The following is a 27,256-nucleotide window of genomic DNA, read 5'->3' on the forward strand; positions in this document are numbered from 1 at the left end:
GGCAGCCAATCAGTCCAGGGCACTGGGCGGAGCCAAAAGCCTGCAGGAGTTCAACAAAAAAGTGGACAAGCTGGAGGCGTGGATTAAGGACAAGGTATAACTGCAAAATGTCACCTTCTTAGTTCTTGAACTAATGCCTTAAGTCAGGGGTCTTCAATGTTTTCAGGCCAAGGACCCCTTAGTTGAGAAAGAGATGAAGCAGGGACCTCCACAATCTTTTCCATATAGTTTCATCGTTTGACAGCATAATCATCAGTGTATTTTGGATTCATGTCAATTTGTGTTTTCAGATATTTAACCACTTGAGCCGTCATTACTTTATAAATTGACCTTTTACTCTACTTAGTCAGCTCTTTTTCTCCTCTACACCCAACCTCTTTGCCGAAAATAGCCGATCTACAAGCTCAAAACGCCTCGCGGTGCGAGGCGTTGTGAGCTTGTAGATCTGCTATTTTTGGCTACAGTTCTCAGAATATGGCACTAGGGTTCAAGTTGTTAATATAAAAATAACTCTGAGGACCCCTATAGGGGTCCCAGACTCCCTGTTGAAGACTCCCCCTGCCCCTGTCATTTTTTTCAGGAAAAAAAAAGACTGATCCAAAACAAAATATAGATATATTCTATTGGATCTTACTCATTTCACCCAAAACATTTATAACAATTTATGACTATTAATATAAAAAGAACACTGTCTGTGAGTTATGTAACATAAGAGGATTAAATAGGATTAAACCTAATTTAGGCAACAAAAAAAGGCCTATTTTGGCCTAAGTCAGTAAATAATTTGGCCTAAGTAAAAAAATTAAAAAAAACGTAGACCAAGAAATTGCCTATTATTATTATAATTTATTTTCAATTAGAGATAGGCCATTTTACCAGAGGTGACCAGTGTCATGACTCATGAGGAACAAAAATAACATTTTCCATGACTTACGCCATTAGTTTAAGAAGGTGACGAAAAGCAACTCCCTCTCTCTCTCTCTCTCTCTCTCTCTCTCTCTCTCTCTCTCTCTCTCTCTCTCTCTCTCTCTCTCTCTCTTTCTATGTCTCTCTCTCCCTCTCTCTCTTTCCATCTTCCTGTGCTCACCTTTCCTGTTTTCCCCTCTCCCTTCCAGTTCCTATCTGCCCTGATGCCGACCATCCATCGGTCATCCTTGTGTTTAACGTTCTGTTAAAACAAGACGTGCTGCATATTCTCATATAACCGCTGCAGTAAACCAGCTGCCACTCAACACTATAACACTATCTGTTGGAGGATTTATGCTCACTATGTGTCTTTCGGCGCACATCCCCTGCCTCTGCGTGTCAGCCGATGCGTAGATTGATGTTAAACAAAGATTCCCCCATGTTTCTTTGCGTTCTGAAGTGTCTGGCACACGGCACGCAGCACGCTACCCTTGTATTGAATATAATGGAATGGATGTTGCTAAGAATTCTTCCATAGTTGCAGTGTAAAGCCAAGCACCCTTGAGGGAGTATAGTTTTTCGATTTGTAGTAGCCTAGTTTCTCTTACTGTTTTAAATATTTGTATTGAAAAGCACAGGTTAAGGTATACGGTTTCAAATCAAATACTTATACAGTGCTTCCCTATTTTCTAAAACAAACAGACATACACATAAAGTTAACAGACACAATGAAAGAACACAAACAATGTCAAATGTACATCTGGGGTGAATGTCCTTTTTAGCACGATTTATACTTAGTTATGCACCAGTGTTGCACACATAGAGTGGGATAAATCAGGCATTGTCGTCTTCCCTCTCCTCTTCCTCATCTTCCTCCTGTGTGTTGGTTTGAAGACCAGAGTTTCACACCTCGTGCTGGAAGCCCTCGCCGTCTCATTTCCTGCGGCAGCAGCGCTAATCTAGTAAAACGCCAGTGCATCTGAAAAGAAGTAGTGGTTTCAATTGGAAATCCAATCGCGGCTTGTAAATGCTGACTTTTATATACATGTGCCAGCAGGAACAGGAGCAGTCCCTGGTAAACGTCCTGGGAGAGAATGTTGACAAACTGCAGCTGACCAGGAGAATCTTAGATCTGAAGCAGGTGAGCACTGCAAAGGATTAAAGGCAGTCAAATAAAACTTCCTTGGGTAGATAAACAATGGCAATGGCAATACTTCAGAGTATACAGTACACTCTCGCATAGTGGCCTAGTTGGCCATAGAGACCACGGCATGGTCTGGGGAGTGTCCCTGAGCAAGACATTTAACCCCTAACAGAACAGCTGGCCCCCTGTGCGCTCATCAGAACCATCTGAGCAGCCATAAGCTGGGTGAAACTGTAAAAACTCGCTTTTGGCACATTCGGTAGCGCTGTCGCCTCACAAGTCACAACTAGAAGGTCCTGGGTTGGAATCCTACCGGGGTAGCTGGGGGCGTGTTCTCTCTTCCACATCATCAGTGCCCACGCCTTAGGTGGGGTAGCCTAGTAAACGAAGAGGGCAGTTTAGGAGGCTATAGGTGGGGTTGGCAAAAGGGCCTTTCTGTGTGGAGTTTGCATGTTCTCTCCGTGTACCCTACGGTAGATACCCTCACAAAAAACATGCAGTAATCCTGGTCTCCATAGACCTTTTTCCAGAGCGCTGCTGTTTACAGTAGCTGCAGTGTTGGTGCAAAGCCGCACACACATATGTGCCGCTTGACACCGCTCGGTCTATAGTGCCTCCCCCTGGTCAGCCGGGGCACCTGATGGACGGGAAAGGAACTGGTTGGAATAACGTGTTCCTTCCACACGCTACGTCCAACCGGGGATAACTCTGCCCTGTCAGGTGATAAGAATGTATCCTGCTCACTCCACATGCATTGAAGGAAGCATGAGCTCAGTTCGGGGCCCTCCTCAGGTTGGCAGAGTAGTAGCGCACAGGATTACAGCTTTGGCAATTGGCTCTGGGTGAAAAATGGGTTCCAAAATCGTAGGCTTAAAAAGAATAATAATAAGAAAATCCCTTTACCCCCTGAGTATTGTTGGAATTCTTTTGTAGAGGTTTGCCACAAGTCATCTTGTCTATCTTGGAACATGATTTTCCTCCCAGGTTGTACTGTCTAAAAGCTGCTGAAGTCATAGGATCGTGTGCCAATAACTGTCTGTCTCTGCAGGACGAGCAGCTACACAGAAACCTGCATGAGGACATCAACCACTTGGCTCTGAAACTGGAGAAACAAGGGAAGACGGACAGCAGGAACATCTCCGGCAGGAGGAAACACATCAATAAAATGTACATCATCATCGTGACCCTAAACATTCTATCTCTCTTGTTGCTTGAAAAATGGGAACGGCAGAAGGCTTGAGTCTATATTTGTCTCTGTGTACTGCAGGTGGCTGAAGGTCCAGTCTCATCTGAAAAACTACCATGAGAACCTTCAGCTGGCCCTGGAGGTGTCCTCTTTCTACCAGCAGGCTGACAACACACTGTTTGCCATCAACAACATGGTATGGTATAGTAAATACCTGATATAATACCTAACTTATTTAATTAGTGTGGTTGCCTATAAGGCAATCAGAATATTGTTCTTGTCCAGCTTTATTCAGTCTAGAGTAACCTTTTTCTGCAACCCCAAAACCCCAAAGGTCTTTTGAGTTCAATGGACTTTTTCTGTAAACCAAAACCCCCAAAAGTCCATTGAGTTGAATGGACTTTTTCTGACCCTTTTCTGATTGATCAATATAATGTCCAATCAGACAGGATTGGTCAAGCTTCATTGACATTACAATATTTCCCAAAATTGCACCTTGGCTAAAAGCAGTTTTTCATGGTCAAATGTAACCTGACCTGACGTATGGCAACATAACGTTCGTAACGCCCACAACATCAAAAGCAGTTTTTGTTGGTTCATCATTGGTTAAATGTTATTACTTGCGCCTATATAAAATATGAGGCGCAAGTACTGCGTTCAGTTGAAGGTTTTTGTCTGTGGCACATATTGGAACACTGAAGTATACTATATATAATACTTAAATATAATATATATATATATATTATATATATAATATATAATATATAATATATAATATATAATATATATAATATATAAACCGGAGAGGATATATACCCGGAGAGATAGTCTCCGGGTATATATATATATATATATATATATATATATATATATATATATATATATATATATATATACACACACACCTGGAGACTACCTTTCCAGGTATATATATCCATATATACCTGGATAGGATATATATATATATATATATATATATATATATATATATATATATATATATATATATATATATATACACACACACACACACCTGGATAGGATATATACCTGGAGACTACCTTTCCAGGTATATATATCCATACCTGGAGAGGATATACCTGGAGACTATCTCTTCGGGTATATATATCCATATATATCTGGAGAGTATATACTGTATACCTGGAGACTACCTCTCCAGGTATATATATATCTATATTAGTCTCTAGACATAGAGATATATCTATATATACCTGGATATATATCTGGAGACTATCTCTCCGGGTATATATATCCATATATACTGTACCTGGAGAGGATATATTCCTGGAGACTACCTCTCCAAGTATATATATCTATATATACCTGGAGAGGATATATATATATATATATATATATATACCTGGAGAGGATATATACCTGGAGACTACCTCTCCGGGTATATATATCTATCTATATATCTGGAGACTATCTCTCCGGGTATATATATCTATATTCTGGAGAGGATTATATACCTGGAGACTACCTCTCCGGGTATATATATCTATATATATATATATATATAAATATCTGGAGACTATCTCTCCGGGTATATATATCCATATATACCTGGAGAGGATATATTCCTGGAGACTACCTTGATAAAAGGCGCAAGTTTGCTCCTCGTTAGAGGTGCAGTCTTGTTCTAAAATGTTTTTGCTGGGTTAGGGTTGCTCATTGGCTAAAATTATATACAATACAAGTAATACAAAAACGGCAACCACACTTGCAATTTCCCAGAATTGCATCTTATATATACGTATACTTATTATTAAAGAACTAACAAGCAGAATGCGTACGGAAATCAAGTCATTCATCTGTTACACTCTTTTAGAGAAAAAGCATATCTGCATCCAAGGACATGGAGACGTATGGAGACAGGGAGATCAGAGAACTGGCCAGTCAGATCATGGTAAGGTTCCTCTTTTTCTTTCTGTGAAACAGGGTCTCTCATGGACAAGTACATTTACTCAAGTAGGCTACTGTACTTAAGTACAATTTTGAGGTACTACTAGATGATCTACAAGCCCACAATGTGTCGCATTGAGACACATTGTGAGCTTGTAGATCTGCTATTTTCAAAAGATTTGTATACATTTCATACATTTGAAAACTTGGATACTCTGCATAATGATTACTTGCTACTTTTGTACATTTTGATACCAATACTTTTTAACTTTTACTCAAGTAAATGTTGATTTCTGGACCTCTACTTGTAACAGTGTGTTAAGCAGGGACGTGCTGGCCACTGGGAAAAGTGGGACAACTCCTGAACGGCTGGTCCATTCCCGGCCGGTCCAGGCCGGCCATTAATCTATCTATAAATGCGACAAATCTCTGTCTGTTTGTTTGTAATCCGCGTATCTCGAGAACCGTTCGTCCCACCGGCTTCAGATTCGGCACGCGCGTTCCCCGCCGCCGCGCGGAGTGCAGTGCCGGGCCTCGACCCGACCCGACTCGCGGTTTTCCGAAACCGGCGCGAAACGTTTGGAATCTCCTTTGTTGACATCAGGCTGTTCCGGAGGAAATCGGCGCAAGCGCTGAGTCATTGTGACATCACTTCATAAAAGGCTCTGACATCACGTACGCCACATGAGTCAACACAAAATCTCTGTGAATGTGTATGTATGTATGTAATCCGCGTATCTCGAGAACCCTTCTTCCCACCGGCACGCGCGTTCTCCAGATATGGGCATAAAGTCTGACATCAGAGTTTTCTGCAACCGGTACTGTGTGTGCAGAGATCTTCATATATGGGCATAAGTGGACAAAGACAAACAGATGGTCAAAACGGGTCCTATGACAGGTATATTGGGGTTTGCATTAAAGGGTGGGGCATTCATGGGGTTTGCATTAAAGGGTGGGGCATTCATTCCCTATTTCAAATTCGGCACGTGCGTTCCCCACCGCAGCAGGTAGTGCAGTGCTCGGCCTCGACCCGACCCGACCCGATACACGATTTTCTGGAACCAGCACGAAAGGTTCGGATTCTGATGTCTGACATCAGGATTTTCCAGAACTGGCACTGTGTCTGCATAGATCTCCATATATGGGCATAAAATGGATGCAGACAGACAAATACAGATATCTCCATATATGGGCATAAATGGACACAGGCAAACAGATGGTCAAAGATCTCCATATATGGGCATAAAGTGGACGCAGACAGACAGATACAGATATCTCCATATATGGGCATAAATGGACACAGGCAAACAGATGGTCAAAACGGGTCCTATGACAACAGGTATAATGGGGTTTGCATTAAGTTTGTCTCCTCCTCCATCTGTTTGTCTGTGTCCCTTTATTCCCATTATGGAGATCTCTGTATCTGTCTGTGCCACCGACTGTGTTGCAGACACAGTGCCGGTTCCCCCTTTAATGCAAACCCCATTATACCTGTTGTCATAGGACCCGTTTTGACCATCTGTTTGAAAAAGCGACAGAAATCTCATATATGGGCATAAAATGGACGCAGATAAACAGATATCTCCATATATGGCATATATGGGCATACAATGGATGCAGAATCACAAAGATCTCCATATACGGGCATAAAAGGGACACAGACAGACAGATACAGAGATCTCCATATATGGGCATAAAATGGACGCAGATAGACAGATATCTCCATATATGGGCATATATGGGCATAAAATGGACCCAGAACTATAACTGCAGTGATCTCCATATATGGACATAAAATGGACACCGACAGACAGACAGATACAGATATCTCCATATATGGGCATAAATGGACACAGGCAGACAAATGGTCAAAACGGGTCCTATGAAAACAGGTATAATGGGGTTTGCATTAAAGGGCGGGGCATTCATTCCCTATTTACATTGTTCCGAGTTGGCCAGGTCGCCGACTAGACGCTGGGCCGCCCGAAGGGCGGCCCAGCTTCTAGTAATAATAATAAGACATCCAACATGACATCCTAGTTGCCTTGATGGTCTACATACAGTACATCATTAGACTCTTTATACCACAAAAACGGTGAGACCTGAAACTGTAACTGCTCATCGGTTAGTATTTGGGGCCTCGCAGCGCGTGGCACTCGCCAACTCCTTTTCCCAGGCTGAATTAGGGGCCAAGCACGTCCCTGGTGTTAAGTAAAACATTTGAGTACTTTTTCCACCACTGGTTGGTAACCTACAAACGTGCGTGCGCGCTGTAGATGCTGGACGTGACGGTGTCCCAGCTGTCCAACCTCCATCCCGCCCTGGCTGCGGGCGTCACACAGAAGCAGAGCGAAGTGAAGGACTGCTGGGCTCTCCTTCAGAAGGCTTTCAGGTAAAGCTGGCCAAGGTTTATCCACAGACGATTATGGTGGTCCATGCAGCCCAAATGCATGACCCATTTCACCCAGTAATTGGAACACGGTAGCCTTTCATAGAGCTGTAGAAGTGGGCTCTGACTTTTGCTGTTATGACTGTGCTGCTGCTTAGTCTGCCTAAAACGTCCGTACTGGCAATAGCAATAAGGCCCTTTCCAAATGATTATTTTTTTTCTATAAAGATTTTTTTCTTCCTTCGTTAGCTTTGTTTACTTGGGTTTGAAATTTCGTTGGAAAAATAATCAGCAAAATGAAGTACTTCATGTTTGAAGTCCTACAACTACTGAGAATACCACACACCCTCTCCTTAGTTTAAAATGTAAAAGTTTTCCATAGCCCTTTAAACTTAAAACAATAAGAACCCTCTCCAGCTAGTCAGGAAGGGAACAGTTGCTTGCTCTTTAAATCTTGCCATGACCTAAAAACATCTGCCGAATTTAAAATAAAACATGTTTACAAGAATAGTTAGCAGTGGTTTCTGTGCTTCTGTGGAGCATATTTGTGTTTATTCTAATGGTTTAGGGATGCAGATATTTACTTCATGGGACATTTCAATTTAATTCTGATGATAATAAGTAGTTGGTCGATTATTGGAGTTAGGCTTAATAAGGACTCAGGCATGCTTTGGGAGCAGTGGCAGAAAAGCAGGCTAAGGAAATTACAGGTGGATTTTGGACAGTGCTGTTTTCTGCTAAAATGGTTCATATTCATCACACTGTAACAAGCACAGTGACATTTATAATATCCAAGCCAACTGGAAGAATGTCTTAATTGTCGCCTTTTTATTGAAACTCTTAAGAAGCTCTTAACACGAATGGGAAACGGATTAACTTTGGCATATGGCGTTGCATAAATGTGCTAACGTAACAACATAAAAGTTTCAACTTTACCACGATCCACAGTGAGTTTCTGCTGCAGTATGTGCATATACCCTTGATTGAACATCCCTCAAATACCACTTACAGTGTGTGCCACTTCATCATTCACACAGGAGAAAAAGATCTGGCATGCTCACAATCATAAATACAGTGAGGCATAACTCCATCTCCTCCAGGCTGTTTTTCCAAACATTTCTCAGGCTGAGAGTCTCTCATGTTGGTGCGGCTATCTTTAGATCCAAACATTACATCATCTCCTCTCTCTTATCTGGTGCCTTTCAGGGCTATTTAAACTCCACATACACAAACACTGTCAGAATTTGTAAGACCCATAATAGGAATTCACTGTGTGGCTATGGCACTATGGCAGGGCTGTGTGTGTGTGTATTCAGACCCGTGGTCCAGCACTGCTGACAGCCGTACGTCAACCTGCTTGTTTCCCCTGCAGGAGTGACAGGACCGCAGTGGCTCCCGTCGGCTCCAATCCTGCCAGGGAAGACGCTGACCCCCTGACACCGGCGCACGAACCGCAGAGCGCTGTGGGAACGGACTCGCAGAGGGTCATGGGAAAGGAGGTGAAAGAAGAGCAGAATCGCCTCAAAGGCTGTGTGGTAAGTGGCTCTGATATTTTTGTTCTATTACTGGATTAACCATTCTGTGGTCTTCTCTCTCTCTCTGCTGGGAGAACCAACCCCATCTGTGCTGGCAACAGAGTTCAGCCCCCTCCAGTTCCATCCAGAACCACGAAGCAGGACGACAGCTTCACACTGCACTGTTCCATGTGCCTTAGAGAGGATGACGCACTTTGTCCCACGGACTGGAAAATGCCTGAGGTGCAATTCATCCAGGTTGTCTAAATAATAGCATTGCGGAGCCATCGGATGAGGCCTGAGAGGGTCCAGTACACCCTACGACTGCTTTAGCTCAAATTTATGATCGGTCTCCTCTATCTCTTAACATTCAGGTTCGGACTGCCTGCGTTATAAATATTACGCTGTACAACTCACAGGAAGAGCTGTTGAGGTGTTATTTACCCTGGCACTGGGGGTCCATAAGTTTCCGTGAAGAATGTTCGGCCTGTGATTGTACAACATGGATGAATGAGGAGCCAGAGAAAATAGGTGCTTCCCCTCAGGCCCCGAAATCCTAATAGTTTTCATATCCTTTAACATCATGGTTAAAATAACATCTGGGCTTTTAACCGCCGTAACGTAAAGTACACAGCCATTGGATTAGTGAAATATTAATAGATGGCTTGTTGGCCGGTGTGGCGCGAGTGGGTAATCTGTGGAGCTTATGGTATCCTCAGACACAACATTCTTCATGTCAGAGGCCAATGAACACTTGAACATTTGAGTTCTCCCTGTGTCCCGTAAACCTACAAGGAACCAGTGTTTTTATATCGTTATAGGAAAATGAGTGATTCAGTAGCATGACTTGGAAGTGTGTGGTATTTTAAAAAGCTGTAATTGTGTGTATATTTTAGTGATATATTTTGCAATTTTTTACCGTGTTACAGTCTGGAATTTAATGCACAGTGACTATTTTGTGTTCAGTCCACCGGTATCCCAGCATGCAATGCCACTCACCTCTCCTTGCACCCTGGCGCTCGCGAAGTGTCTGCTGACTCGCTGTCGTCTCGCCCAGTAATCAAAGTGAAAACTTTGCTTTGCCACACAGCAAAATGCTGAGTGTTATGAATCAATTCTAATCATTTACAGGTTCAAATAATACTCAGTATTACTGTGTACATTTCCCACTGTGAAAGGAGCCTATCAGGTGTTTCTCTTACCCTTTAGGCCCAGAGCTAGTTGGCATTGAGATGCCACTTGCTCTTTACAACAATAGTTGCTTGCCTGCTTGGCTGTGATAACGCTGATGTCATCTGATGTTATCGGTGGGAGCTAAAGGTTTAATGAAGCCCCACACAAGACCATGGAGCCTAAAGGCCAAGCTCAGTGCCAAACAACCGCTAGACAAAAAGTAATTTGTCTCGTAGTTTCACAACACTTCAAATTGTGCTCCCAGGAGTTCTGAATTGATTACAGTATTATTAAGAGGACGCAGCTGCATAGTTATGTGAGATGGTAATAGAACTGATATTGCACACTTGTTAGCCTCCTGTAATCAGTCTTTTCAATGTATGTCCAGACTCCAGACGCACGCATGCACAGGAAGTGTTGTAAAAATGCAAAATTGTCTATTTTGTAATGTAAATATAAAGTATACAATGATTTGAACATGCCTGAACATTTGACAATTAAGGTCTAATACTTCTACAATTGCTACAGATTGTTACAAAACCTGTATATGCAATCATTTGGGCATGAACAAAGAAGAATAAATGTAGTTCTGATAATGATGTACCATACATGTTCAAATCATGTATACTTCACATTACTCTTCTTGTATCCACGCACGTGCGGACGCACGGATGCACGGACGCACGCAAGCACGGACGCACGCACGCATGCACGGACGCACTCATGCACGGACGCACCTCTTTATCTTCTCTGTCCATCTCCATTTCAGCATGTGTTTGTGCTGTGCATAGACACAAATAAACATGTCCATGTTTGTGATCGTGTGATAGCCAGGCCAGTGTTAGCGGCATCGTTGCTCCAGGTAAACATGGCTAACGTCTGTTTCTTTGGCTAATTGCAGCCAGATGCTGTGGCTGCAGACCATATGGTGCATGGTGCTATAGTGATAGTTCTTGGCTGACATCACTTCTAGAGCCCAATGTAGAAAGACCCATAGAGGAGAGCGGGAATGAGCGGAAGAAGGTTAGAAGACGAGACAAGAGCGGCAGGGAGAAGAAGTACAGTGAAAGACACTCAACCTTAAAGGGATAGTTCACCCCCAAAATGACCCCCAAAATACACCCTTGTGTATCTGTTAGGAGACACAAAGGAGACGTCTCCATAGGGAGCTCCTGGTGGTCATCAAATTATTGTTTTAGGAATGCGACAAAAACTAAAAAATATCCTAAAATTCAAGTCTCCATGGGGTGGGTAATTGATAGAAAATGTTTAATTTGGGGGGTGAACTATCCCTTTTAATCACATCAATCCATATAGTGTCCCAATACTGGGCATGTCATGATAGACAAACATTCTGCAAAAATAGGCGAACATTCTGTGAAAATAGCTGATTTACAAGCTCCGCTTTAAGTGGCTAAAGAGTGTAGCGTGCATTAGGAGAATGAGGCCTAGGAAGTCATTAAATTACTTTTTTTTTACCCTGCAGTTACATAATTCTTTTTCATGAAACAAAGTGCGGTTTGCAACGCTCCACTGGAGATGTTGTTTACAGTGGAGGGCAAAGCGACATGCTGGAGTCGGAAGCAAGCATTTGGGGGGAGTGGACGTCATAGTGATGGTTATCAGCCCTCCCTGTCAAATTCATTAGGCCTGCTTGTTATGTTTGCTGTTTGAATACATAAATAGGTTGATAATGTGCCCCTGTGTGACTCAGTCGGGCTTATAAAATGATTGGCACGTTAGTAAACGATGTTAGACCTCTTCAATTTACTGCATCTCCTGTAGTACATGTGGAAGGCAACACTTTCCCTCGGCCCTCTGACTCACTTCTTCTGTAAGCCGAGTCAGAAAACGCCATGGTTAAATTAAAACTACTCCATAAAACACCATTATTAATGGCTGCTTTGTGCTGGTTGGCCGTTGTGAATGTAGGGATTTTGTACGTTTTCGATGTGAAAACCACTGACAGAAATCTTTCGCCATATTATTTGTCACAGAGTGCTTTCCGCTGCCAGGTCTGTTTTTATTGGCAGGTGGGAAAGACGTTATGTTATGCAGGTGAAGTGACACAGGATGTTCAGCATTAAGCCGGATTTATACCTAGTTGTGCACCGGTGTTGCACACCCAAAATTGCCAATCTACAAGCTCACAATTGAGCATATATCTGCAATGTCTGGTGTGCAGCCCCACGTGCAACGAAGTAGATCAATTGCTTTAGTTGTAGGCCTACATTTAAGTTGGAACAAGAGAAGCATTATCTTTTAACTCGTTCTCGAATGTGTAGTAGAGAGCAATGATTCAGGAGACCTGACTTGGTGTCGACTATAGTCCTCGCTCTGGTTGCATTGCATTGCATATGGCATCCGTTTTTTGTTAGAAATGTTCCCAATGTCACGCACACAACATTGCAGATAAATGGATTGATTCTAGGGTTGAGTGCCCAACAGCACCCATACCAGTCGATGTGCGTTACCTAAGTTCCCTTTTAATTCTAGGGTTGGGCATCACCATCAAGGACCTTCAATATTATCGCGATCTAATGCTGAATTGATGTTTTTCCCCTACCCCTAATTAATTCTGTGGTTCTTGATCGTTGTGTGATGTCAAATGACCATTTGCAGTGGACTGTGCACACAGTCAGTCACTTTCAGGATGTCATCCACTGTCGCAGTAGAAGTCCAAACCACACGTTGCTTCCACTTTGGAACCACTAGTGAAACAAGCCTCCTTGTACCCAAGCGGTCGTAAACGGAGCTTAGTGGCTGCTGACATCTCTCATATATTTCTAGTGTAACCGTACATACAACTATTACTGACCTTACCAGTGTCCCCTCTGCGTACTGTAGCCTTGGATAGGACTCAGGGTGGACAGCTATGGAAATAGAATAATCACTGAAATAATAATAATAACACTGCTATTTAAGGAGAGTGGGGGATAAGGGAGTGAAGAGTTTAAGGGGTGCATTTACAACTGTAATGGTTCTTCTTAGTCATCGAAGAGTGGTATAGCACATGTCAGTAATCTGGCAGGGATTCACGTGTGCTTTCATAATGCAAGAGTAGCTGCTTTTTTCCGTTCTCTCTGTCTATTTTGTATAATAATGTCACCGTTGTCAAACAAGAGAAAAAGCAGTTCGCTTATTTTCTGTGCTGTAATCTGGCCTGGCAGTTTTCCCTGAGAATAAGCAATTTTCATATAGCATGATTAATGTAGTTTGCAACCAAACTGTCACGTTCCAAATCAGCGAGGCGTCATGGCATTTGCACGTTTCATGATGTGACTGATGGCTAAAGCTGACAGGAAAGGCAAAACATCGCTCTAAAACTATTCCGTTGTATTATTATTATTAATTTTTAAATATAGCCTTTTGCTCTTTTGTCTATAGAACAACCGTGACTGTGTGAGCGACTGCCAACAACCGAGCACTAGCCAAGCAGGCGAGGAGAGGCAATCAGCAAGCCACACCCCTTTACCCTCAGGAGACGGCCCCGCCCGCATCGATGATGTCATGGTCGGACATCAGTCAGACTGTGAAAGGTGACATTTCAGCCTGGCCTTCCTGCTCTCTCTCTCTCTCTCTCTCTCTCTCTCTCTCTCTCTCTCTCTCTCTCTCTCTCTCTCTCTCTCTCTCTCTATCTGCCCCCCTCATTATGTAAGTCATAATTGGAGTCACATGTCTGCATTTACTTTGCAGCAGGAAACCCAGAGTGGAGCCCAAACTCGCCGCCGCCCCACCAGGCCACCCACAGCTTCACACGCAGCTTCAGAAGTTCACTATCTCCGCTGACAAGGTGACATGTCCCCTCGCAAAGACACCGCATTTCCTCTGCACTGAAAACCTATAGCTTTTTCACACATGACCGTTTGCTCCTCAGACCATGGTGCTTCACAATAACAGTCTGTACATTCAAACCTAAATGAGAGGACTTTCCATAAAATGTTCTTGTAACCTCAACATGAAAACAAAGCTCATACTCATAAACCTAGTATATAAACCCTTTCCACATGTACTCATCAAGTATTACACCGCTATTATGCTATGCAACAAGGCACACGTGAATCTTGTCCATACAGTAACTATTAGCAGTTAAGATGTGCTAATTATTGAATCGCCATTGGCTTTGAAAGTGTGGTGTGTTTCTGTCTGTGTGTGTGTGTGTGTGCGCGCGTGCGTGCGTGCGTGCATGCATTCGTGTTGTGTGCGGGTGGGGGAGAGAGAGAGAGAGAGAGAGAGAGAGAGAGCGTAAGCAAGCACTTGTGTTCTCGTGCTACCTAATTTCCAGGAATTGTCCTGTTTTTTGTTTTGCAAGTGCTGAGTATGTTGGGTGGGAGGCATTGGACGTGGAAGCCAGGATGAGGTAGAATGTCTGGATCCTGTTCACTGCCTAACCGTTTCCTTTGGTTCAGTCTCTAAATGTCACCTGTCTTATAGTCCTGTCCTTTCTCTCCCTCCGTCCTCACCTGGACAGACCCTGTCCTGGCTGAAAGACAACGTTGCCATGGCAACACAGGTGTGCTCCACGGCCAGGTTGGAGGGACTGGACACGGCCAGGAGGAGTCAAGATGCTCTGGAACAAGAAATCCTCTCCAACAGAGCCAGGATAGAAGTAGTGAAAAGGGTAAAACCTCTCTCTGTTTTCTGGAAATATGCACTGAAGTACAGTAGCAATGTCAAAAACCTACCTTTATTTTTATTTAGCAATGACAGAATTACATTTCATCCAAGACAGCCTTGGTTAACGACGAAACAACAACAACTAACAAATACAAAAGTGTGCCTTCACACTATGTGCTTGGCCCCCTAATAACATGGTCCTGACTTCTTTGGAATATTGTTTTTGTCACTGTGAAATCTGCATTTAACCCATCCTAATCCTAATCCTAGCTATTAGAAGTAGGGGGCAAGTGCACCTAGGGTCAGGAGCAGTTAGGGGTTAAGACATGGGCCGGGGGACGAACCGTGGACCTTCTGTTCCCTAGGTGGCCTCTCTACCCATTCAGCTATGGCCACCCTAACCCAAAGTACCAGTTTGGATGACGTATTCCATCAGTCCTCAGTCATGGCATGTTCTCATCAGTAGTGTACCCGTATCCCTCAGGAGGGCCGTGGGTTGATCCGTGCACAGCACCCCGGCAGCGCCAAGATCGAGGAGTTCCTTGGCCAACTGGAGGTCCTGTGGGAAGAGTTGCGGCGCAGGCACCAAAGGAATGCTGTTTTTCTGCAGGCTTCAGAAGAGCTGGGTTTTAGGGTAAGGTCCTCGAGCTCATATTCGTAAAGTTTCCCAGAATAGGAATAGTTTCTCATAAGTCATAATGAGGTAAATTGCTTATTTCTTAAGCTGGAATGTAATTCATGGGTGTGTGACGGATAATCTTAGACTGGTATTCCTTGTTTGAAAGCGGTATAGTGGCTCAGGGCCTGGGCTGAACACACGCTCCCAGTTAGGACTAGGAGGTCAATTACTTTGCTTTTTACCACCTTAATTGGCAGAGCCTGTAAGGTATATATCATTAAAAATTCAAAATGGTTGATCCAAAGCGTATAAATTGCTCAGCCATATCATTTAATTATGGCATGGAAAGAGACTGCAAATCCCCCCAAATTGAAGACTGGGAATAAGTACAAGTGTTTTATTGGAACAGAAGTTATTCAGGTCAGGGTCTACCTCCTGAGTCTTGTTTTGTTTAACTTGCGAAATTATCCTTTATTGGACGTTTTCGTACATAACATCATGACCAGCTTTTCTAAATTTGTCTTCTACTTTAAATCACTCACAGTGGTTTAAATCAGTGGTTTTCAACCTTTGTCATATCAAGGTCCATTATTGTCTCCACCAGCCGAAGGCTGAGGGAGAGTATGTTTTCCCCTCCGTCCGTCCGTCCGTCCGTCCGTGCGTCCGTGCGTCCGTCCGTGCGTCCGTGCGTCCTCGCAGTTTGTGAACAGCTAATCTCAGTCACCGTTGGCCCGATCGCTGCCAAACATTTTTCAAATCAGCCTCATGGTGGCGCTATAACAGGCCGATTTGTGTGGCCTGGTTGTTACCAGCTAATCTCCGGCGCCGTTGGCCCGATCGCTGCCAAACTGAGCACACACACTCCCTGGATGCTAATTCAGAACCTCTGCCCCACATATTTTAAATCAGCCTCATGGTGGCGCTATAACAGGCCGATTTGTGTGGCCTGGTGGAGACCTGTGCTCGTTTATTCTGCATTTGAGCCACGGATCACCACTTAATGAGATTTTGCCTTTCAGACAATCAGACCTAAAACCTAAAAGATTTTTCCATGATTACATGCTGTATTGATGTTGGTACCATAACAGGAGAGATAACAGGCAAACGTTGATCAAAATAAAAAATATTCTTCATTCTCTAACTGTGTAGTCTGAGTCTATGGACTTCTTGTAAATTTGTCTTCTTGTTTCATTTCACACCCTCAAGAGTTAAAGATCTATAAGGGTCCATTTGGTGACCAACTCTGCATCATTTATCTGGGGACCACCTGGAACCCCCTCAAGGACCACTGATTGAAAACCACTGGTTTAAATGGATAATGTGCTTCTCTTCAATAACTTTCCCTGCCTCTTCCTGTCTTGGTGTCTACTCTGTTCTATTACGTCTCTCTCCCTATAGGCTGTAAAAGTGCTGCAAGCTCTGGGCAGCCTGGATGCCTGGCTGGAGTCAGTGGAGCTGTCCATGCGGGAGTCCTCCCTGGCGGGGGACCCCGACACCATGAGCCTGGCCGAGAGGGAGAGCCGTCTGCTGGAGCGGGAGGTGGCGGCGCGCGGCCCGGAGCTCAGCGCTCTCAGGCAGGAGGTGGACAGGCTGCGGGGACAGAGTCACCCCCACGCACAGGGCCTGCCAGCCCGCATGGAGCAGGTTGAGAGAAAGTGAGTGGCTGCTCACCAGGAGTTCTGGTGGAAGAAGTATTGAGGTTTTGGAAGGAAGTAAAAAGTAACAATTTTTTACGACAAGGGCTCATATTTTAGATATTCATTAGAGAAAAGAAAAGATGAGTGTTAAAACGTTTTCATTTAATTCTTTTAGTGAGGTTAACAATTTTGATTTGCATGCATGCCCCCAGGTTGGGGGCCGGCATGCAAGTGGCTAAATATCTATTTTTAGACACAATAAGCCCATTCCCAAGATGCACTGGAATCTTTCATGGGCAGATGTGACTTATGGGGGCTGGTGTAAATTGTAACAAAGAAATTGACGGTTTATTGTGTCTAAAAAGACATATTTAGCCACTTGTACGCATGCCCCCACCCACTGAAATCAAAATACTAAAATCACTAAAAAAATAGAAAGCAGTAAATGAAAACATTTAAGACATTTAGCTCATCTACAATGTTTTATTTATAATTTATTTTATTTTTATTTTATTTTTTTAATCCGCAAAATAACTAGTAACTAAAGCTGTCAAAATAAATGTAGTGGAGTAAAAAGTAAATTGTACTCAAGTACAGTACTTGAGTAAATGCAGTAATGCACATACTTATTTTCCAAAGGGGTTTGAGGGGGAAGTCGTCTCCCATTAATGTCGTCACAGAAGATTCATGTTATGGATGTGAGCGTTGGAGACCCTACGCTGTGGTCTGGGTGTTCGCTGTGGTCAGGAAATAAAGTAGGAATTTTGTCAGTGTTTCCAAGTGGCTTCAGAGTTATGTTTGCCATTACCGTATGATATACAGTGTACAGAATCAAAACGTGGAAGAGGTTATTCATAAAATCCAAAAGTTACATTTATTTAAGAAAAACAATCTCACTTCATAAAGCGCATAAACCACAAAAGAATATTGTATTCATAGCACTCGATTTTTAAATGTATTTATTTTTTTACTTGGACAGCAATAATTCCCCATGTGCTCATTCATAGCGAGGCAAAAGTTGACTCATTTTTAGATGTTTCATGACATGCACTTCACCCGCGGGTTGTCAGTGTATGTCAGAGTAATGCCATGTTTTCCAAGTTGATGCCTGGACAGTCTTTGGCGGAGACTCACTTGCCCTCCAGAGAAGGGCAGAGTTGGCGCATACGTTGCAACACTGGTCGGTTTATTGGACGCACCTATGTCTATAAACACAAGACCAGACTCTGTAAAGGACACCTAGCTAAACCAAAGAAAATAAAGAAAGGGAAAGAGCTCCGGTTAAGTGTTTCCAGGGCGCGGGTGTGTTGTGATGGGGGGGATGGGGGTGAGGTGACAGACACTTGTACAGTGTGCAGAATGGATGCAGGTACAGTATGAGCTGAGCTCCCTCTCTCACTCAACAGCTGTGAGACAGTTGGGATGACATCACTGTTGAACCCTGCACACGAGTAGTGGCCCTGCATGCTCAAGGCTCATTTGTTGTGTAAAAAAAAAAGAGAAAACCTTGTCACGTCGCTCCATTTGCAACCTCTAATATAAACTCTGGGTGGGCAGAGTTCTTTCATGCCCACAGCAGTGTATATTTACAAGACATTATGATGTATGAATTCCTTTAGAGGAGCGGCACTCTTGCGTGACAAACTGGTGCCCTCGTTGCTGTGATGTGGTTCCATTGAAAGGAAGCGGTGCCTTGGTATTCCTGGTTACAGACAAACGTTTAAGGTGCGCTGGGTTATTAATGCCCCACTGTTTCTGTTTCCTCAGGTACCACAGTGTCCAGAGTGCTCTGACCCAGCAGAGCTCGGAGCTGCAGGACACGCGCATGCTCACTGAGTTCCTGGAACGCGTGGAGCTGGAAGAGAGCCAGGAGTTCAGCGGGGGTCATCATTACAGCCTGGGACAGGTGAGGTGTTTCCCCATCTTCTTACTTTGGGATGTTTGAAATGCTATAATCGAGTGAAGTGTGGGTCATGACCGAAATAATAAGATCACAGATACAAGTGTCCGAAATAGAGTTTTCTCAGATGCGCGGCCTCTCCCTTAAAGATAGGGTGAGAAGTTCAGTCATCCGTGAGAGGCTCGGAGTAGAACCGCTGCTCCTTGACTTGGTAAGGAGCCAGCTTAGGTGGCATCTAGTACGGATGCCTCCCAAGCGTCCTCAATGCACGTCCCACTGGGAGCAGACCCCCTGGCAGACCAAGGACCAGATGGGGGAATTATATCTCCACACTGGCCTGGGAACGCCTCGGGATCCCCCAGGAGGAAGTTGCTCTGGAAAGGGAAGACATCTCTGTTGGAACTGTTACCCCCGCGACCCGATTCCAGATAAGTGGATGGATGGATAATCGAGTGACGAGTGGCAGCGCGTTGAATCGTGAGCTTGTAGATGAGCTGTTTTCGCTGCATGAGATTTGCACACGATGAAGTATAAATCATACCTGACAGTTTGACTGGGAGGTAGCTAGACTGATACTGATACATGCTCTAACTTCACTTTACGTTATGTCCTTGAGTAAGGCACATATAATCCAGCTTGGAGATTGCTTTATTTTATTTATTTATTTATTTATTTGGGGGGGGGCTTCTATGCCTTTATTGATAGGACAGTAGACCGACTGGAAATGGGAGGAGAGAGACAGGGAGTGACGCGCAGCAAAGGTAGCTGGAATGGGATTCAAACCCACGACGCGCTACTAGGCCGGCACCGCAGATCAGGGTGCCTGGACCACCCTGCCGGTGGCCCCGGCCTAAAACTGCTTTCTTAACAAGCCTGGCTCCATGCAGCCCCTGAATCGCGAGGCCCACTTTGGCCACGCCCCCATCTCAGAATCTCAGCAGTGTTGAGAGGGCTTTCAGGCTGAATAATGGAGTGAAACTAAATGAAAATTCAGGCTGAGTGTCAGACTATTTCTTAACTATCGCTAAGGGGAAACAAAGTATTGCCGCCAAAGACTAGAGACTTTGTGGGGTCAAATTATAATAAATAATGGCCCAATCACTGATCCTTTATAAACAAGCCGCATAACTGCTCTAAAGCCTTTGCATTTGGCCTCAATTTCGTGTGTGTGTGTGTGTGTGTGTGTGTGTGTGTGTGTGTGTGTGCGTGTGCGTGTGCGTGTGCGTGCGTGTGCGTCCATCCATGTGTATTACAGCCTCTCCATAGTGACATTACCTCAACCCCCACCTTGCTGGGACTCCCAAGTAGTGGGGGTGGCGGTGTGCCCCTGATGGAGAGCATGGGAGACCCCGTGGAGGAGCTGCGGGAGGCTGTGGAGATGCTCAACCACACGGTGAGAGAGAGAGGCCGCTCACACAGCCATGACCTGGCCATCCACCAGCTGCTGAGCAAGGTACACTAAATCAGTGGTTCTCAACCTGTGGGTCAGGACCCCCAGGCGGGTCCCTGAATTATTTTGGGGGGTCCCCACATGATTAACTTAATGTGCAACCTTGTTTTCTCACTCAACAGTAAACAAACCAACATAAAGTTTAAGTCTATAGAGCATAGAGGGTATATGCACATTTCTAAAGAGACAATTTTTAGGACTTTTTAATACCTCTAAAATGACAAATTAAACATTGGTCAAACTGTCAAATATTAGAGGCAGAAATTGTGAAAATAGCCGATCTACATGCTCACAACGCCTCGCAATGTGAGGCGTTGTCTATTTTCACAATAGAACCATGCTATACAAAAGTTAAAAGTTAAAATATGATTATTTTGGGGGTCGCGGTTGAGAACCACTGCACTAACTGATGATATAAAACTCTTTGATAGTCTTGACATCTAACTAACTGACCACAATGAGCGATAGTTCATCAAATAGATCAGTGGTTCTCAACCAGTGGTCTGGGCTGCAGTGGTCATTGAGGGGGTTCCAGGTGGTCCCCAGCTAAAGGATGGAGAGTTGGTAACCAAATGAATCCTTATACAGTAGATCTTTAACTCTTGAGAGTGTAAAATGAACCCTTACTGGTCCATTTGGTTTCATTTTACAATTATTGTTAAACATCTGCATTACTTAATTTACAAGAAGTCTACACAATTAGAGAATGTAGTAGAATTGTTATTTTGATCAATGTTTGCCTGTTATCTCTCCTATGGTACCACATCAATACAGCATGGACAGAATTGTGGACAAAATTGTATCAAACTGTAACTAAGATTTGGGTCTGAAAGACTGCAGCTCGTCAAATGGTGGGCCGTGGCTCAAACGCCAAATAAATAATGGAAATTGATATGAAAAGGGTTAAAAGCCACAGAAATAGATGGTCAGAATAGAGTTTGCTCCATAAGAATGATCTTACATCACGAAGTTCAATACGTTCAAGATTCCAATACATTAAGTTTCTCCTTTTTTTTGGGTCACAAACAGCTGGCTGCTCAAGCCAATAGAGCAACATCTGTTTTTCTTTTGTCTGTGGCTGCTGGCTTTAATAGACCCCAAATGAGCCACCACTCCCTGTTGCTATTGGTCATTTGGTGTTTTTATTCGTGTTTTTATTTGATTTATTTTGGGCTAAAAGAGGCATGCATGTTAAAACATCCATGAAGATGCTTAATGTCCATAGAGGATTTAGTCAGTGACAATATTACAAACAGCTCTTTCCTCGCAGCATCTTCAATGGGAAAACAGATGAGTAGTTAAGTAGTGTGATACTATAATGCTGTGGTTCTCAAAGTGGGGTCCAGGGACCCCCAAGGGTCCTTGAGGGGTCTCCAGACAAATGAACGATAGTTAGGAACCACTTGGATGGGTCCGTAACTCTGAGAGTGTACAAATGGAACCAAATGGACCCGTCCGTAGCTCTCAGAGCTAAATGAACACAGATGGTGAAATAGTGTAGATTGGGGTCTGATATATCAACATTTTTCAAATGGGGGTCCGTGGTCTGATGTATATCAAAATTGGGGTCCTTGAAATTAAAATGTTTGAGAATGAATTTCAATTCAATTCAATTCAAAAGGCTTCTTATGGCATGGGAGAACATAGTTACCGGTACGTTAACATTGCCAAAGCAAAGGGGAACAATACAAGAATCACTGCTATAGCCGTTAAAGATCTTTCTCTTATGGGGGTCCCTGAGGCTAATTATGTGGCAATTTGGGGGTCCTTGATGTGAATTTTTTTTAGAAGCACTGCTATATCATGTCTCTGCCCATCAGGGGTGTCGCACCAAATTCTGGGCCCTGGGTACAAGGATTCACTGCGCTGCCCCCCATGAACGTTCTTCATAGGGGGAGGGGGTTTAACCCATTTAGACTGGGAACAAATTATTATTGTGATTTAACTACTGAAGAATAGCACATACAAGCTCACAGTGTGGCACCGAGTGCCACGTTGCGAGCTTGTAGATCTGCTATTTTTGAACAATTGTGAAAATATGTGCAAGTCTTTGAGTATTTCAAATCCTTCTAAGATTTTTGGAAAAACCTGTTTCCCATCTCAAAATATTTAGTTCCAGGGACCCCCCAGAAGCAAAAAAAAACAAAACATATATTATATATATTATATATAAAAACACAAAAAATAGCAGATCTACAAGCTCACAGCGCAGCACTCGGTGCCGCGCTGAGAGCTTGTATATCTGCTATTTTTCAATAGCTAAAGTATAGAATAATTAAGGCCCCTCCACCTTGGGCCCTAGTAACTCAGTCCCACTTTTCCCCCCCTTGTGACGCCCCATGTCTCTGTGCAGCATGCCAGTGTGGCGGTGCGCGTGGAGGAGAGCGTGTCGCGCGGTAAAGCGCTCAGCGTGGACATCCTGGAGAGGGAGACGGACATGGCGGTCAAGTGTGAACCGGACCGCTATGGCCTGCGAGACCTGCAGGAGCTGCAGGCACGCCTGGAGGTGAGGGCAGTGGTGATGTGTTCGTCGACCAAAAAACTATGACGATTTTAGCTTTTTTGCCGACTACCCTTTTTTCACTGAAAACTAAATAAGGACTAAATGAGAACTAAATAAACACTAATCTATGATGACTAACAGTAAGACTAAATAGGGAGGGATGAGTGGAGAAGAGAAGCATAAAAAACAAGTCATTTTATGCTTGGTTGTGCCGCAACGCGTTGTGAGCTTGTCGATCTGCTATTTTCAGCATGCAACCATATACAACCATTACGACGCCATCATGGCACTGACAAAATACATTTCAGTCGACAAAAACACAAATTTAATTGCATTCAAAAGACTACGACTAAAACTAAATCAAAATATCCTGTCAAAATCAACACTGGAAGTGAGGGGCGCTATTATTGTTTTCGTAGGAGATGCCTCGTAAGGGAGCACTTGTTTTTGGTGGAGGACAGAGGTGCGCCGTCTCAAGCCACGTGAGACACCGCTGAGCGAGCTAAGGCGAGTGAGTCGCTGTGTCGAGCGTTGCAAAGTCCGTTTGAGCTTCCCCTCTGCTTGAGCCCCCCCCCCCCCCAACTTTCGGTCCAAGTGAACACAGCGGAGCGCTCCCTATAACTCCGCTTCAGCCAATCACAAGCCGCGGCCCGACAAGGCATCATGTACGAAAACAATAGTCGCGTGAGGGGCAAGGAAATCACCCCAGTGTGCATTGCGATCACAAATGCTGTTAACATTTAAGCGATTCAGCGGTGTTAATATGATGCAGTATTTTCCGTAGGGTTGTGGGCCGAAGCCCCTGGTGTTAGGGGAAGCCCCCCCCATCCCCCCTCCCATGTGGTCTCTCCTCCAACACATTGTTCCACAGTCTGTTTCCTGTTTTGTGCCAGATCTTCTCGCATCCAGCGAGGGCCGGCCAGACCCCGGCTTTGTGCGCTGTTTAATTTATGATGTAAACTGCACCACGCAAACACACACAAACACACGCACGCACGCACATCCACACACAAACACACGCACGCACATCCACACACACACACACACACACACACACACACACACACACACACACACACACACACACACACACACACACACACATATAGAGCGTGCAAATGTTTATTATTCACCAAGGATATTTGTTTATGTGTGTGTGAGTCACTGCTCAGTGAGTGTTAACTGTGCCTGTGCGTGTGTGTGTGTGTGTGTGTGTGTGTGTGTGTGTGTGTGTGTGTGTGTGTGTGTGTGTGTGTGTGTGTGTGTGTGTGTGTGTGTGTGTGCGTGTCCGTGTGCGTGTCCGTGTTTGTGTGCGTGCGTGAGTGCGTGCGTGCGTGCGTGCGTGCGTGCGTGTGATACAAAGGTTCTATTTGGTGGTGTGTGTGTGTGTGTTGTACCGGTATATGTCTCTGGGTTTTAGGGAGTTAGGAGTTGCGTGAGTCATCTTTGGGCAGCGTTATGTTTATCACACGCACAGCACAGCTGTCTGGACTTGATACCATTGAAGAACAGAAATGACCTAATCTCCTCATTCTGAAATAAAGTGTGTCGTCAGAGGACAGGCATCCGCTATACTCTGTGTTCCTGAGGCTAACCATAGCTGAGAAACATTATGAAGCATTGCTCCCATTGAGGCCTTTATGCTATTAATTACTGCCTCGTCAAATGGAGAGTGAAAGAAGCAGCCAAGATTGCTCACTAGCTATAGAATGTTGGGCCATATGCAGACCATATGGGTGTCTTCTCGGTGAACATTTTGCATAAAGCTAAAGGGGATGAACTCATGGTTCAGAGATACAATTGCCAAAAGCCTCATCTGACTGACTGATCCCCGGGATGACGAGATGATAGTTTTTTTTTTATTTTGATTCTCTGCAGATTGACTATGAGGTCATCGGTGAGGAGGTGAAGGAGATGGAGCGCCAGGCCTCCCGGCTGGAGGAGCTGTGCCCCGAGAGGGTGAGCGCTCTGGGCTCTAAGATCCGGGCGACCCTGCAGGCCTGGACAGAGGTGGGCAGGAGCATGGCGGAGAACAGAGGGAGGCTGCGCGAGTTTGTCCAGCTTCAGGACTTCTTCAGGAGCTACCTCGCCATGATGTAAGCCAGGTTCACGGTGGTGACCCAGCCCCCTCTACGATTATATCTGGCCACAAACACTTTAATAATCCCACTCCACTTCGATAGAACATCTGCCCGATAAGTACACATTCATGTAAAGAACAGGATGTTCTTGCTGTCGAACCCAGCAGGGTCCCCTGGTGAAATATGTAATTTTTTTGTTGCAGTGCAGAGAAGGTCAGTGTTAGTTTCCTGGGTCAGGTCTGTGTGACAAGGCAATGAGTGTCAGTCAGTGGGTCTGGTTATTCTCATGTTTAGTGTATGCATGGCTTTTCTCATAATTCTCTCTTCTCCTGGCCCTAAAACACCCTCCCCCTCCCCCTCCCCCAGCTCGTGGACAGAAGACACCCGGTCGTGCATTTTCTCAGACACTGCTTTGCATCTTGGGAAAGACGGACAGGAGTCACTGGCTGCAGAGCTGGACCTGCAGATTGAGCAGAAGTTTGTGGAGTTTGATGATCTGGCAGCCACGGGGAGAGACCTGCTGGACACAGAGCACCACCTGGCTGAGATGGTGAGAAGGTTCACAAATTGATCTTTATTTGTTTATTTTACAAGCGCTTTTTTTTTTAGCTATTATTATATTTGGAAAAAACATCAATCAATCAATCAATCAATCAATTAACCAATCAATCAAATACAAGCACATCAACTTGTCTGCCTGTGGGGAAGGGTAAAGTCAGAGAACATATTATATGCAAATATACATGAATACCAGAAAAGAACAACAAAAACAACAGCGACACATTGTGAACTTGTAGATCAGCTATTTTAAGAGCGCAACACCCGAGCGCAAACAAACATAAAATGAGTTATCTTTTAGTTCTACTGGAAGTCCCTCCCTAACATTTTTAGTCTAGTTTTTATTTGTTGACGTGATTGTCAATATGTTTTAGTCTTCATAACTTCGCTTTTATTTCGTTTTCTTCAGTGAAGAAAGTCGATGAACATTTGTCATCGTAGTTTTAGTCAACACTACTCCTTCCACATCTCCTGCAGGTGCGGGAACGTATGGAGGAGCTGAGGAGCATGCTGGCGTGGATCTCTGTGCACTGGAGGGCTCAGAAACAACAGTGGCTTCTCAAGATGAAGAGAGCGGAGCGCTCCTCACAGGACAACCTCTACTCAGAGGAGATGAAGAGAGGGGAGAACTCACATCAGGACAACATCTACTCAGAGACCACAGGCTGCACTCCACTCACACAGGTAGATGAACTGAGCAGCCCAAAGGCTGATTCATGCATAAAGGAGCTACACCCATCAATTTAACTTTGTTGTCTCCACCAGCCGAAGGCTGAGGGAGAGTATGTTTTCCCCTCCGTCCGTCCGTGTGTCCGTCCGTCCGTGCGTCCGTGCGTGCGTGCGTGTGTCCTCGCAGTTTGTGTGCAGCTAATCTCAGTCGCCGTTGGCCCGATCGCTGCCAAACTCAGCACACACACTCCCTGGATGCCAATCTAGAACCTCTGCCCCACATTTTTCAAATCAGCCTCATGGTGGCGCTATAACAGGCCGATTTGTGTGGCCTGGTTGTTACCAGCTAATCTCCGGCGCCATTGGCCCGATCGCTGCCAAACTGAGCACACACACTCCCTGGATGCTAATTCAGAACCTCTGCCCCACATTTTTTAAATCAGCCTCATGGTGGCGCTATAACAGGCCGATTTGTGTGGCCTGGTGGAGACCTGTGCTCGGAAGAGCACTGCTTCTAGTTCTACTTTTTTTTGTTTGTTTTTTTGTCTCCCTGGTGTGCCCTTCTACCCCTCCAAGCTCAAGCTTCTTTCAAACATTCGGGAATACCAGGGAGTTTTTGAAACGTATTATCTTTTATTTATTTTTAAGATATTTTTGGGGCCCTTTCTGCCTTTATTGATAGTGAACAGTAGCCTGACAGGAACTGGGGAGAGAGAGAGATGGGGAGTGACATGCAGCAAAGTTCATCGGGATCGCAAGTTGAACCCGTGGAACCAAAATTTGATGTCACAGCAGCATGAAGGCTTGTTATTATTTTTGCAGCTTCTTTATCTGTTATTTGTCTTTGTTGTTGTTGTTGTCTCCACCAGCCGAAGGCTGAGGGGAGAGTATGTTTTCCCCTCCGTCCGTCCGTCCGTCCGTGCGTCCGTCCGTCCGTGTGTCCGTCCGTCCGTGTGTCCGTCCGTGTGTCCTCGCAGTTTGTGT

The 27,256-nt window shown here is 44.5% G+C and overlaps 1 protein-coding gene across 1 annotated transcript in view; it reads left to right on the forward strand.

Annotated features, from left to right (window-relative positions):
• Positions 1-1,951: 1,951 nt before the first annotated feature.
• mymx (myomixer) overlaps positions 1,952-27,256 on the forward strand; it is a gene marked incomplete at both ends in the record, with an annotated part of 35,215 nt that continues 9,910 nt past the window's right edge. Inside the window, 17 exons of the mRNA XM_080740651.1 lie at positions 1,952-2,047; positions 3,099-3,217; positions 3,318-3,432; positions 5,089-5,166; positions 7,439-7,554; positions 8,924-9,086; positions 13,626-13,777; positions 13,935-14,031; positions 14,710-14,859; positions 15,340-15,489; positions 16,873-17,129; positions 18,879-19,017; positions 20,267-20,464; positions 22,815-22,967; positions 24,843-25,060; positions 25,412-25,595; positions 26,081-26,287. Coding sequence (XP_080596777.1) covers positions 1,952-2,047; positions 3,099-3,217; positions 3,318-3,432; positions 5,089-5,166; positions 7,439-7,554; positions 8,924-9,086; positions 13,626-13,777; positions 13,935-14,031; positions 14,710-14,859; positions 15,340-15,489; positions 16,873-17,129; positions 18,879-19,017; positions 20,267-20,464; positions 22,815-22,967; positions 24,843-25,060; positions 25,412-25,595; positions 26,081-26,287 — 2,592 coding nt within the window. The remainder of the gene's footprint in view (positions 2,048-3,098; positions 3,218-3,317; positions 3,433-5,088; positions 5,167-7,438; positions 7,555-8,923; positions 9,087-13,625; positions 13,778-13,934; positions 14,032-14,709; positions 14,860-15,339; positions 15,490-16,872; positions 17,130-18,878; positions 19,018-20,266; positions 20,465-22,814; positions 22,968-24,842; positions 25,061-25,411; positions 25,596-26,080; positions 26,288-27,256) is intronic.

This window comes from Nannobrachium achirus (assembly GCF_963921795.1).
Source record: "Nannobrachium achirus genome assembly, chromosome: 13".
Taxonomy (NCBI): Eukaryota; Metazoa; Chordata; class Actinopteri; order Myctophiformes; family Myctophidae; genus Nannobrachium; species Nannobrachium achirus.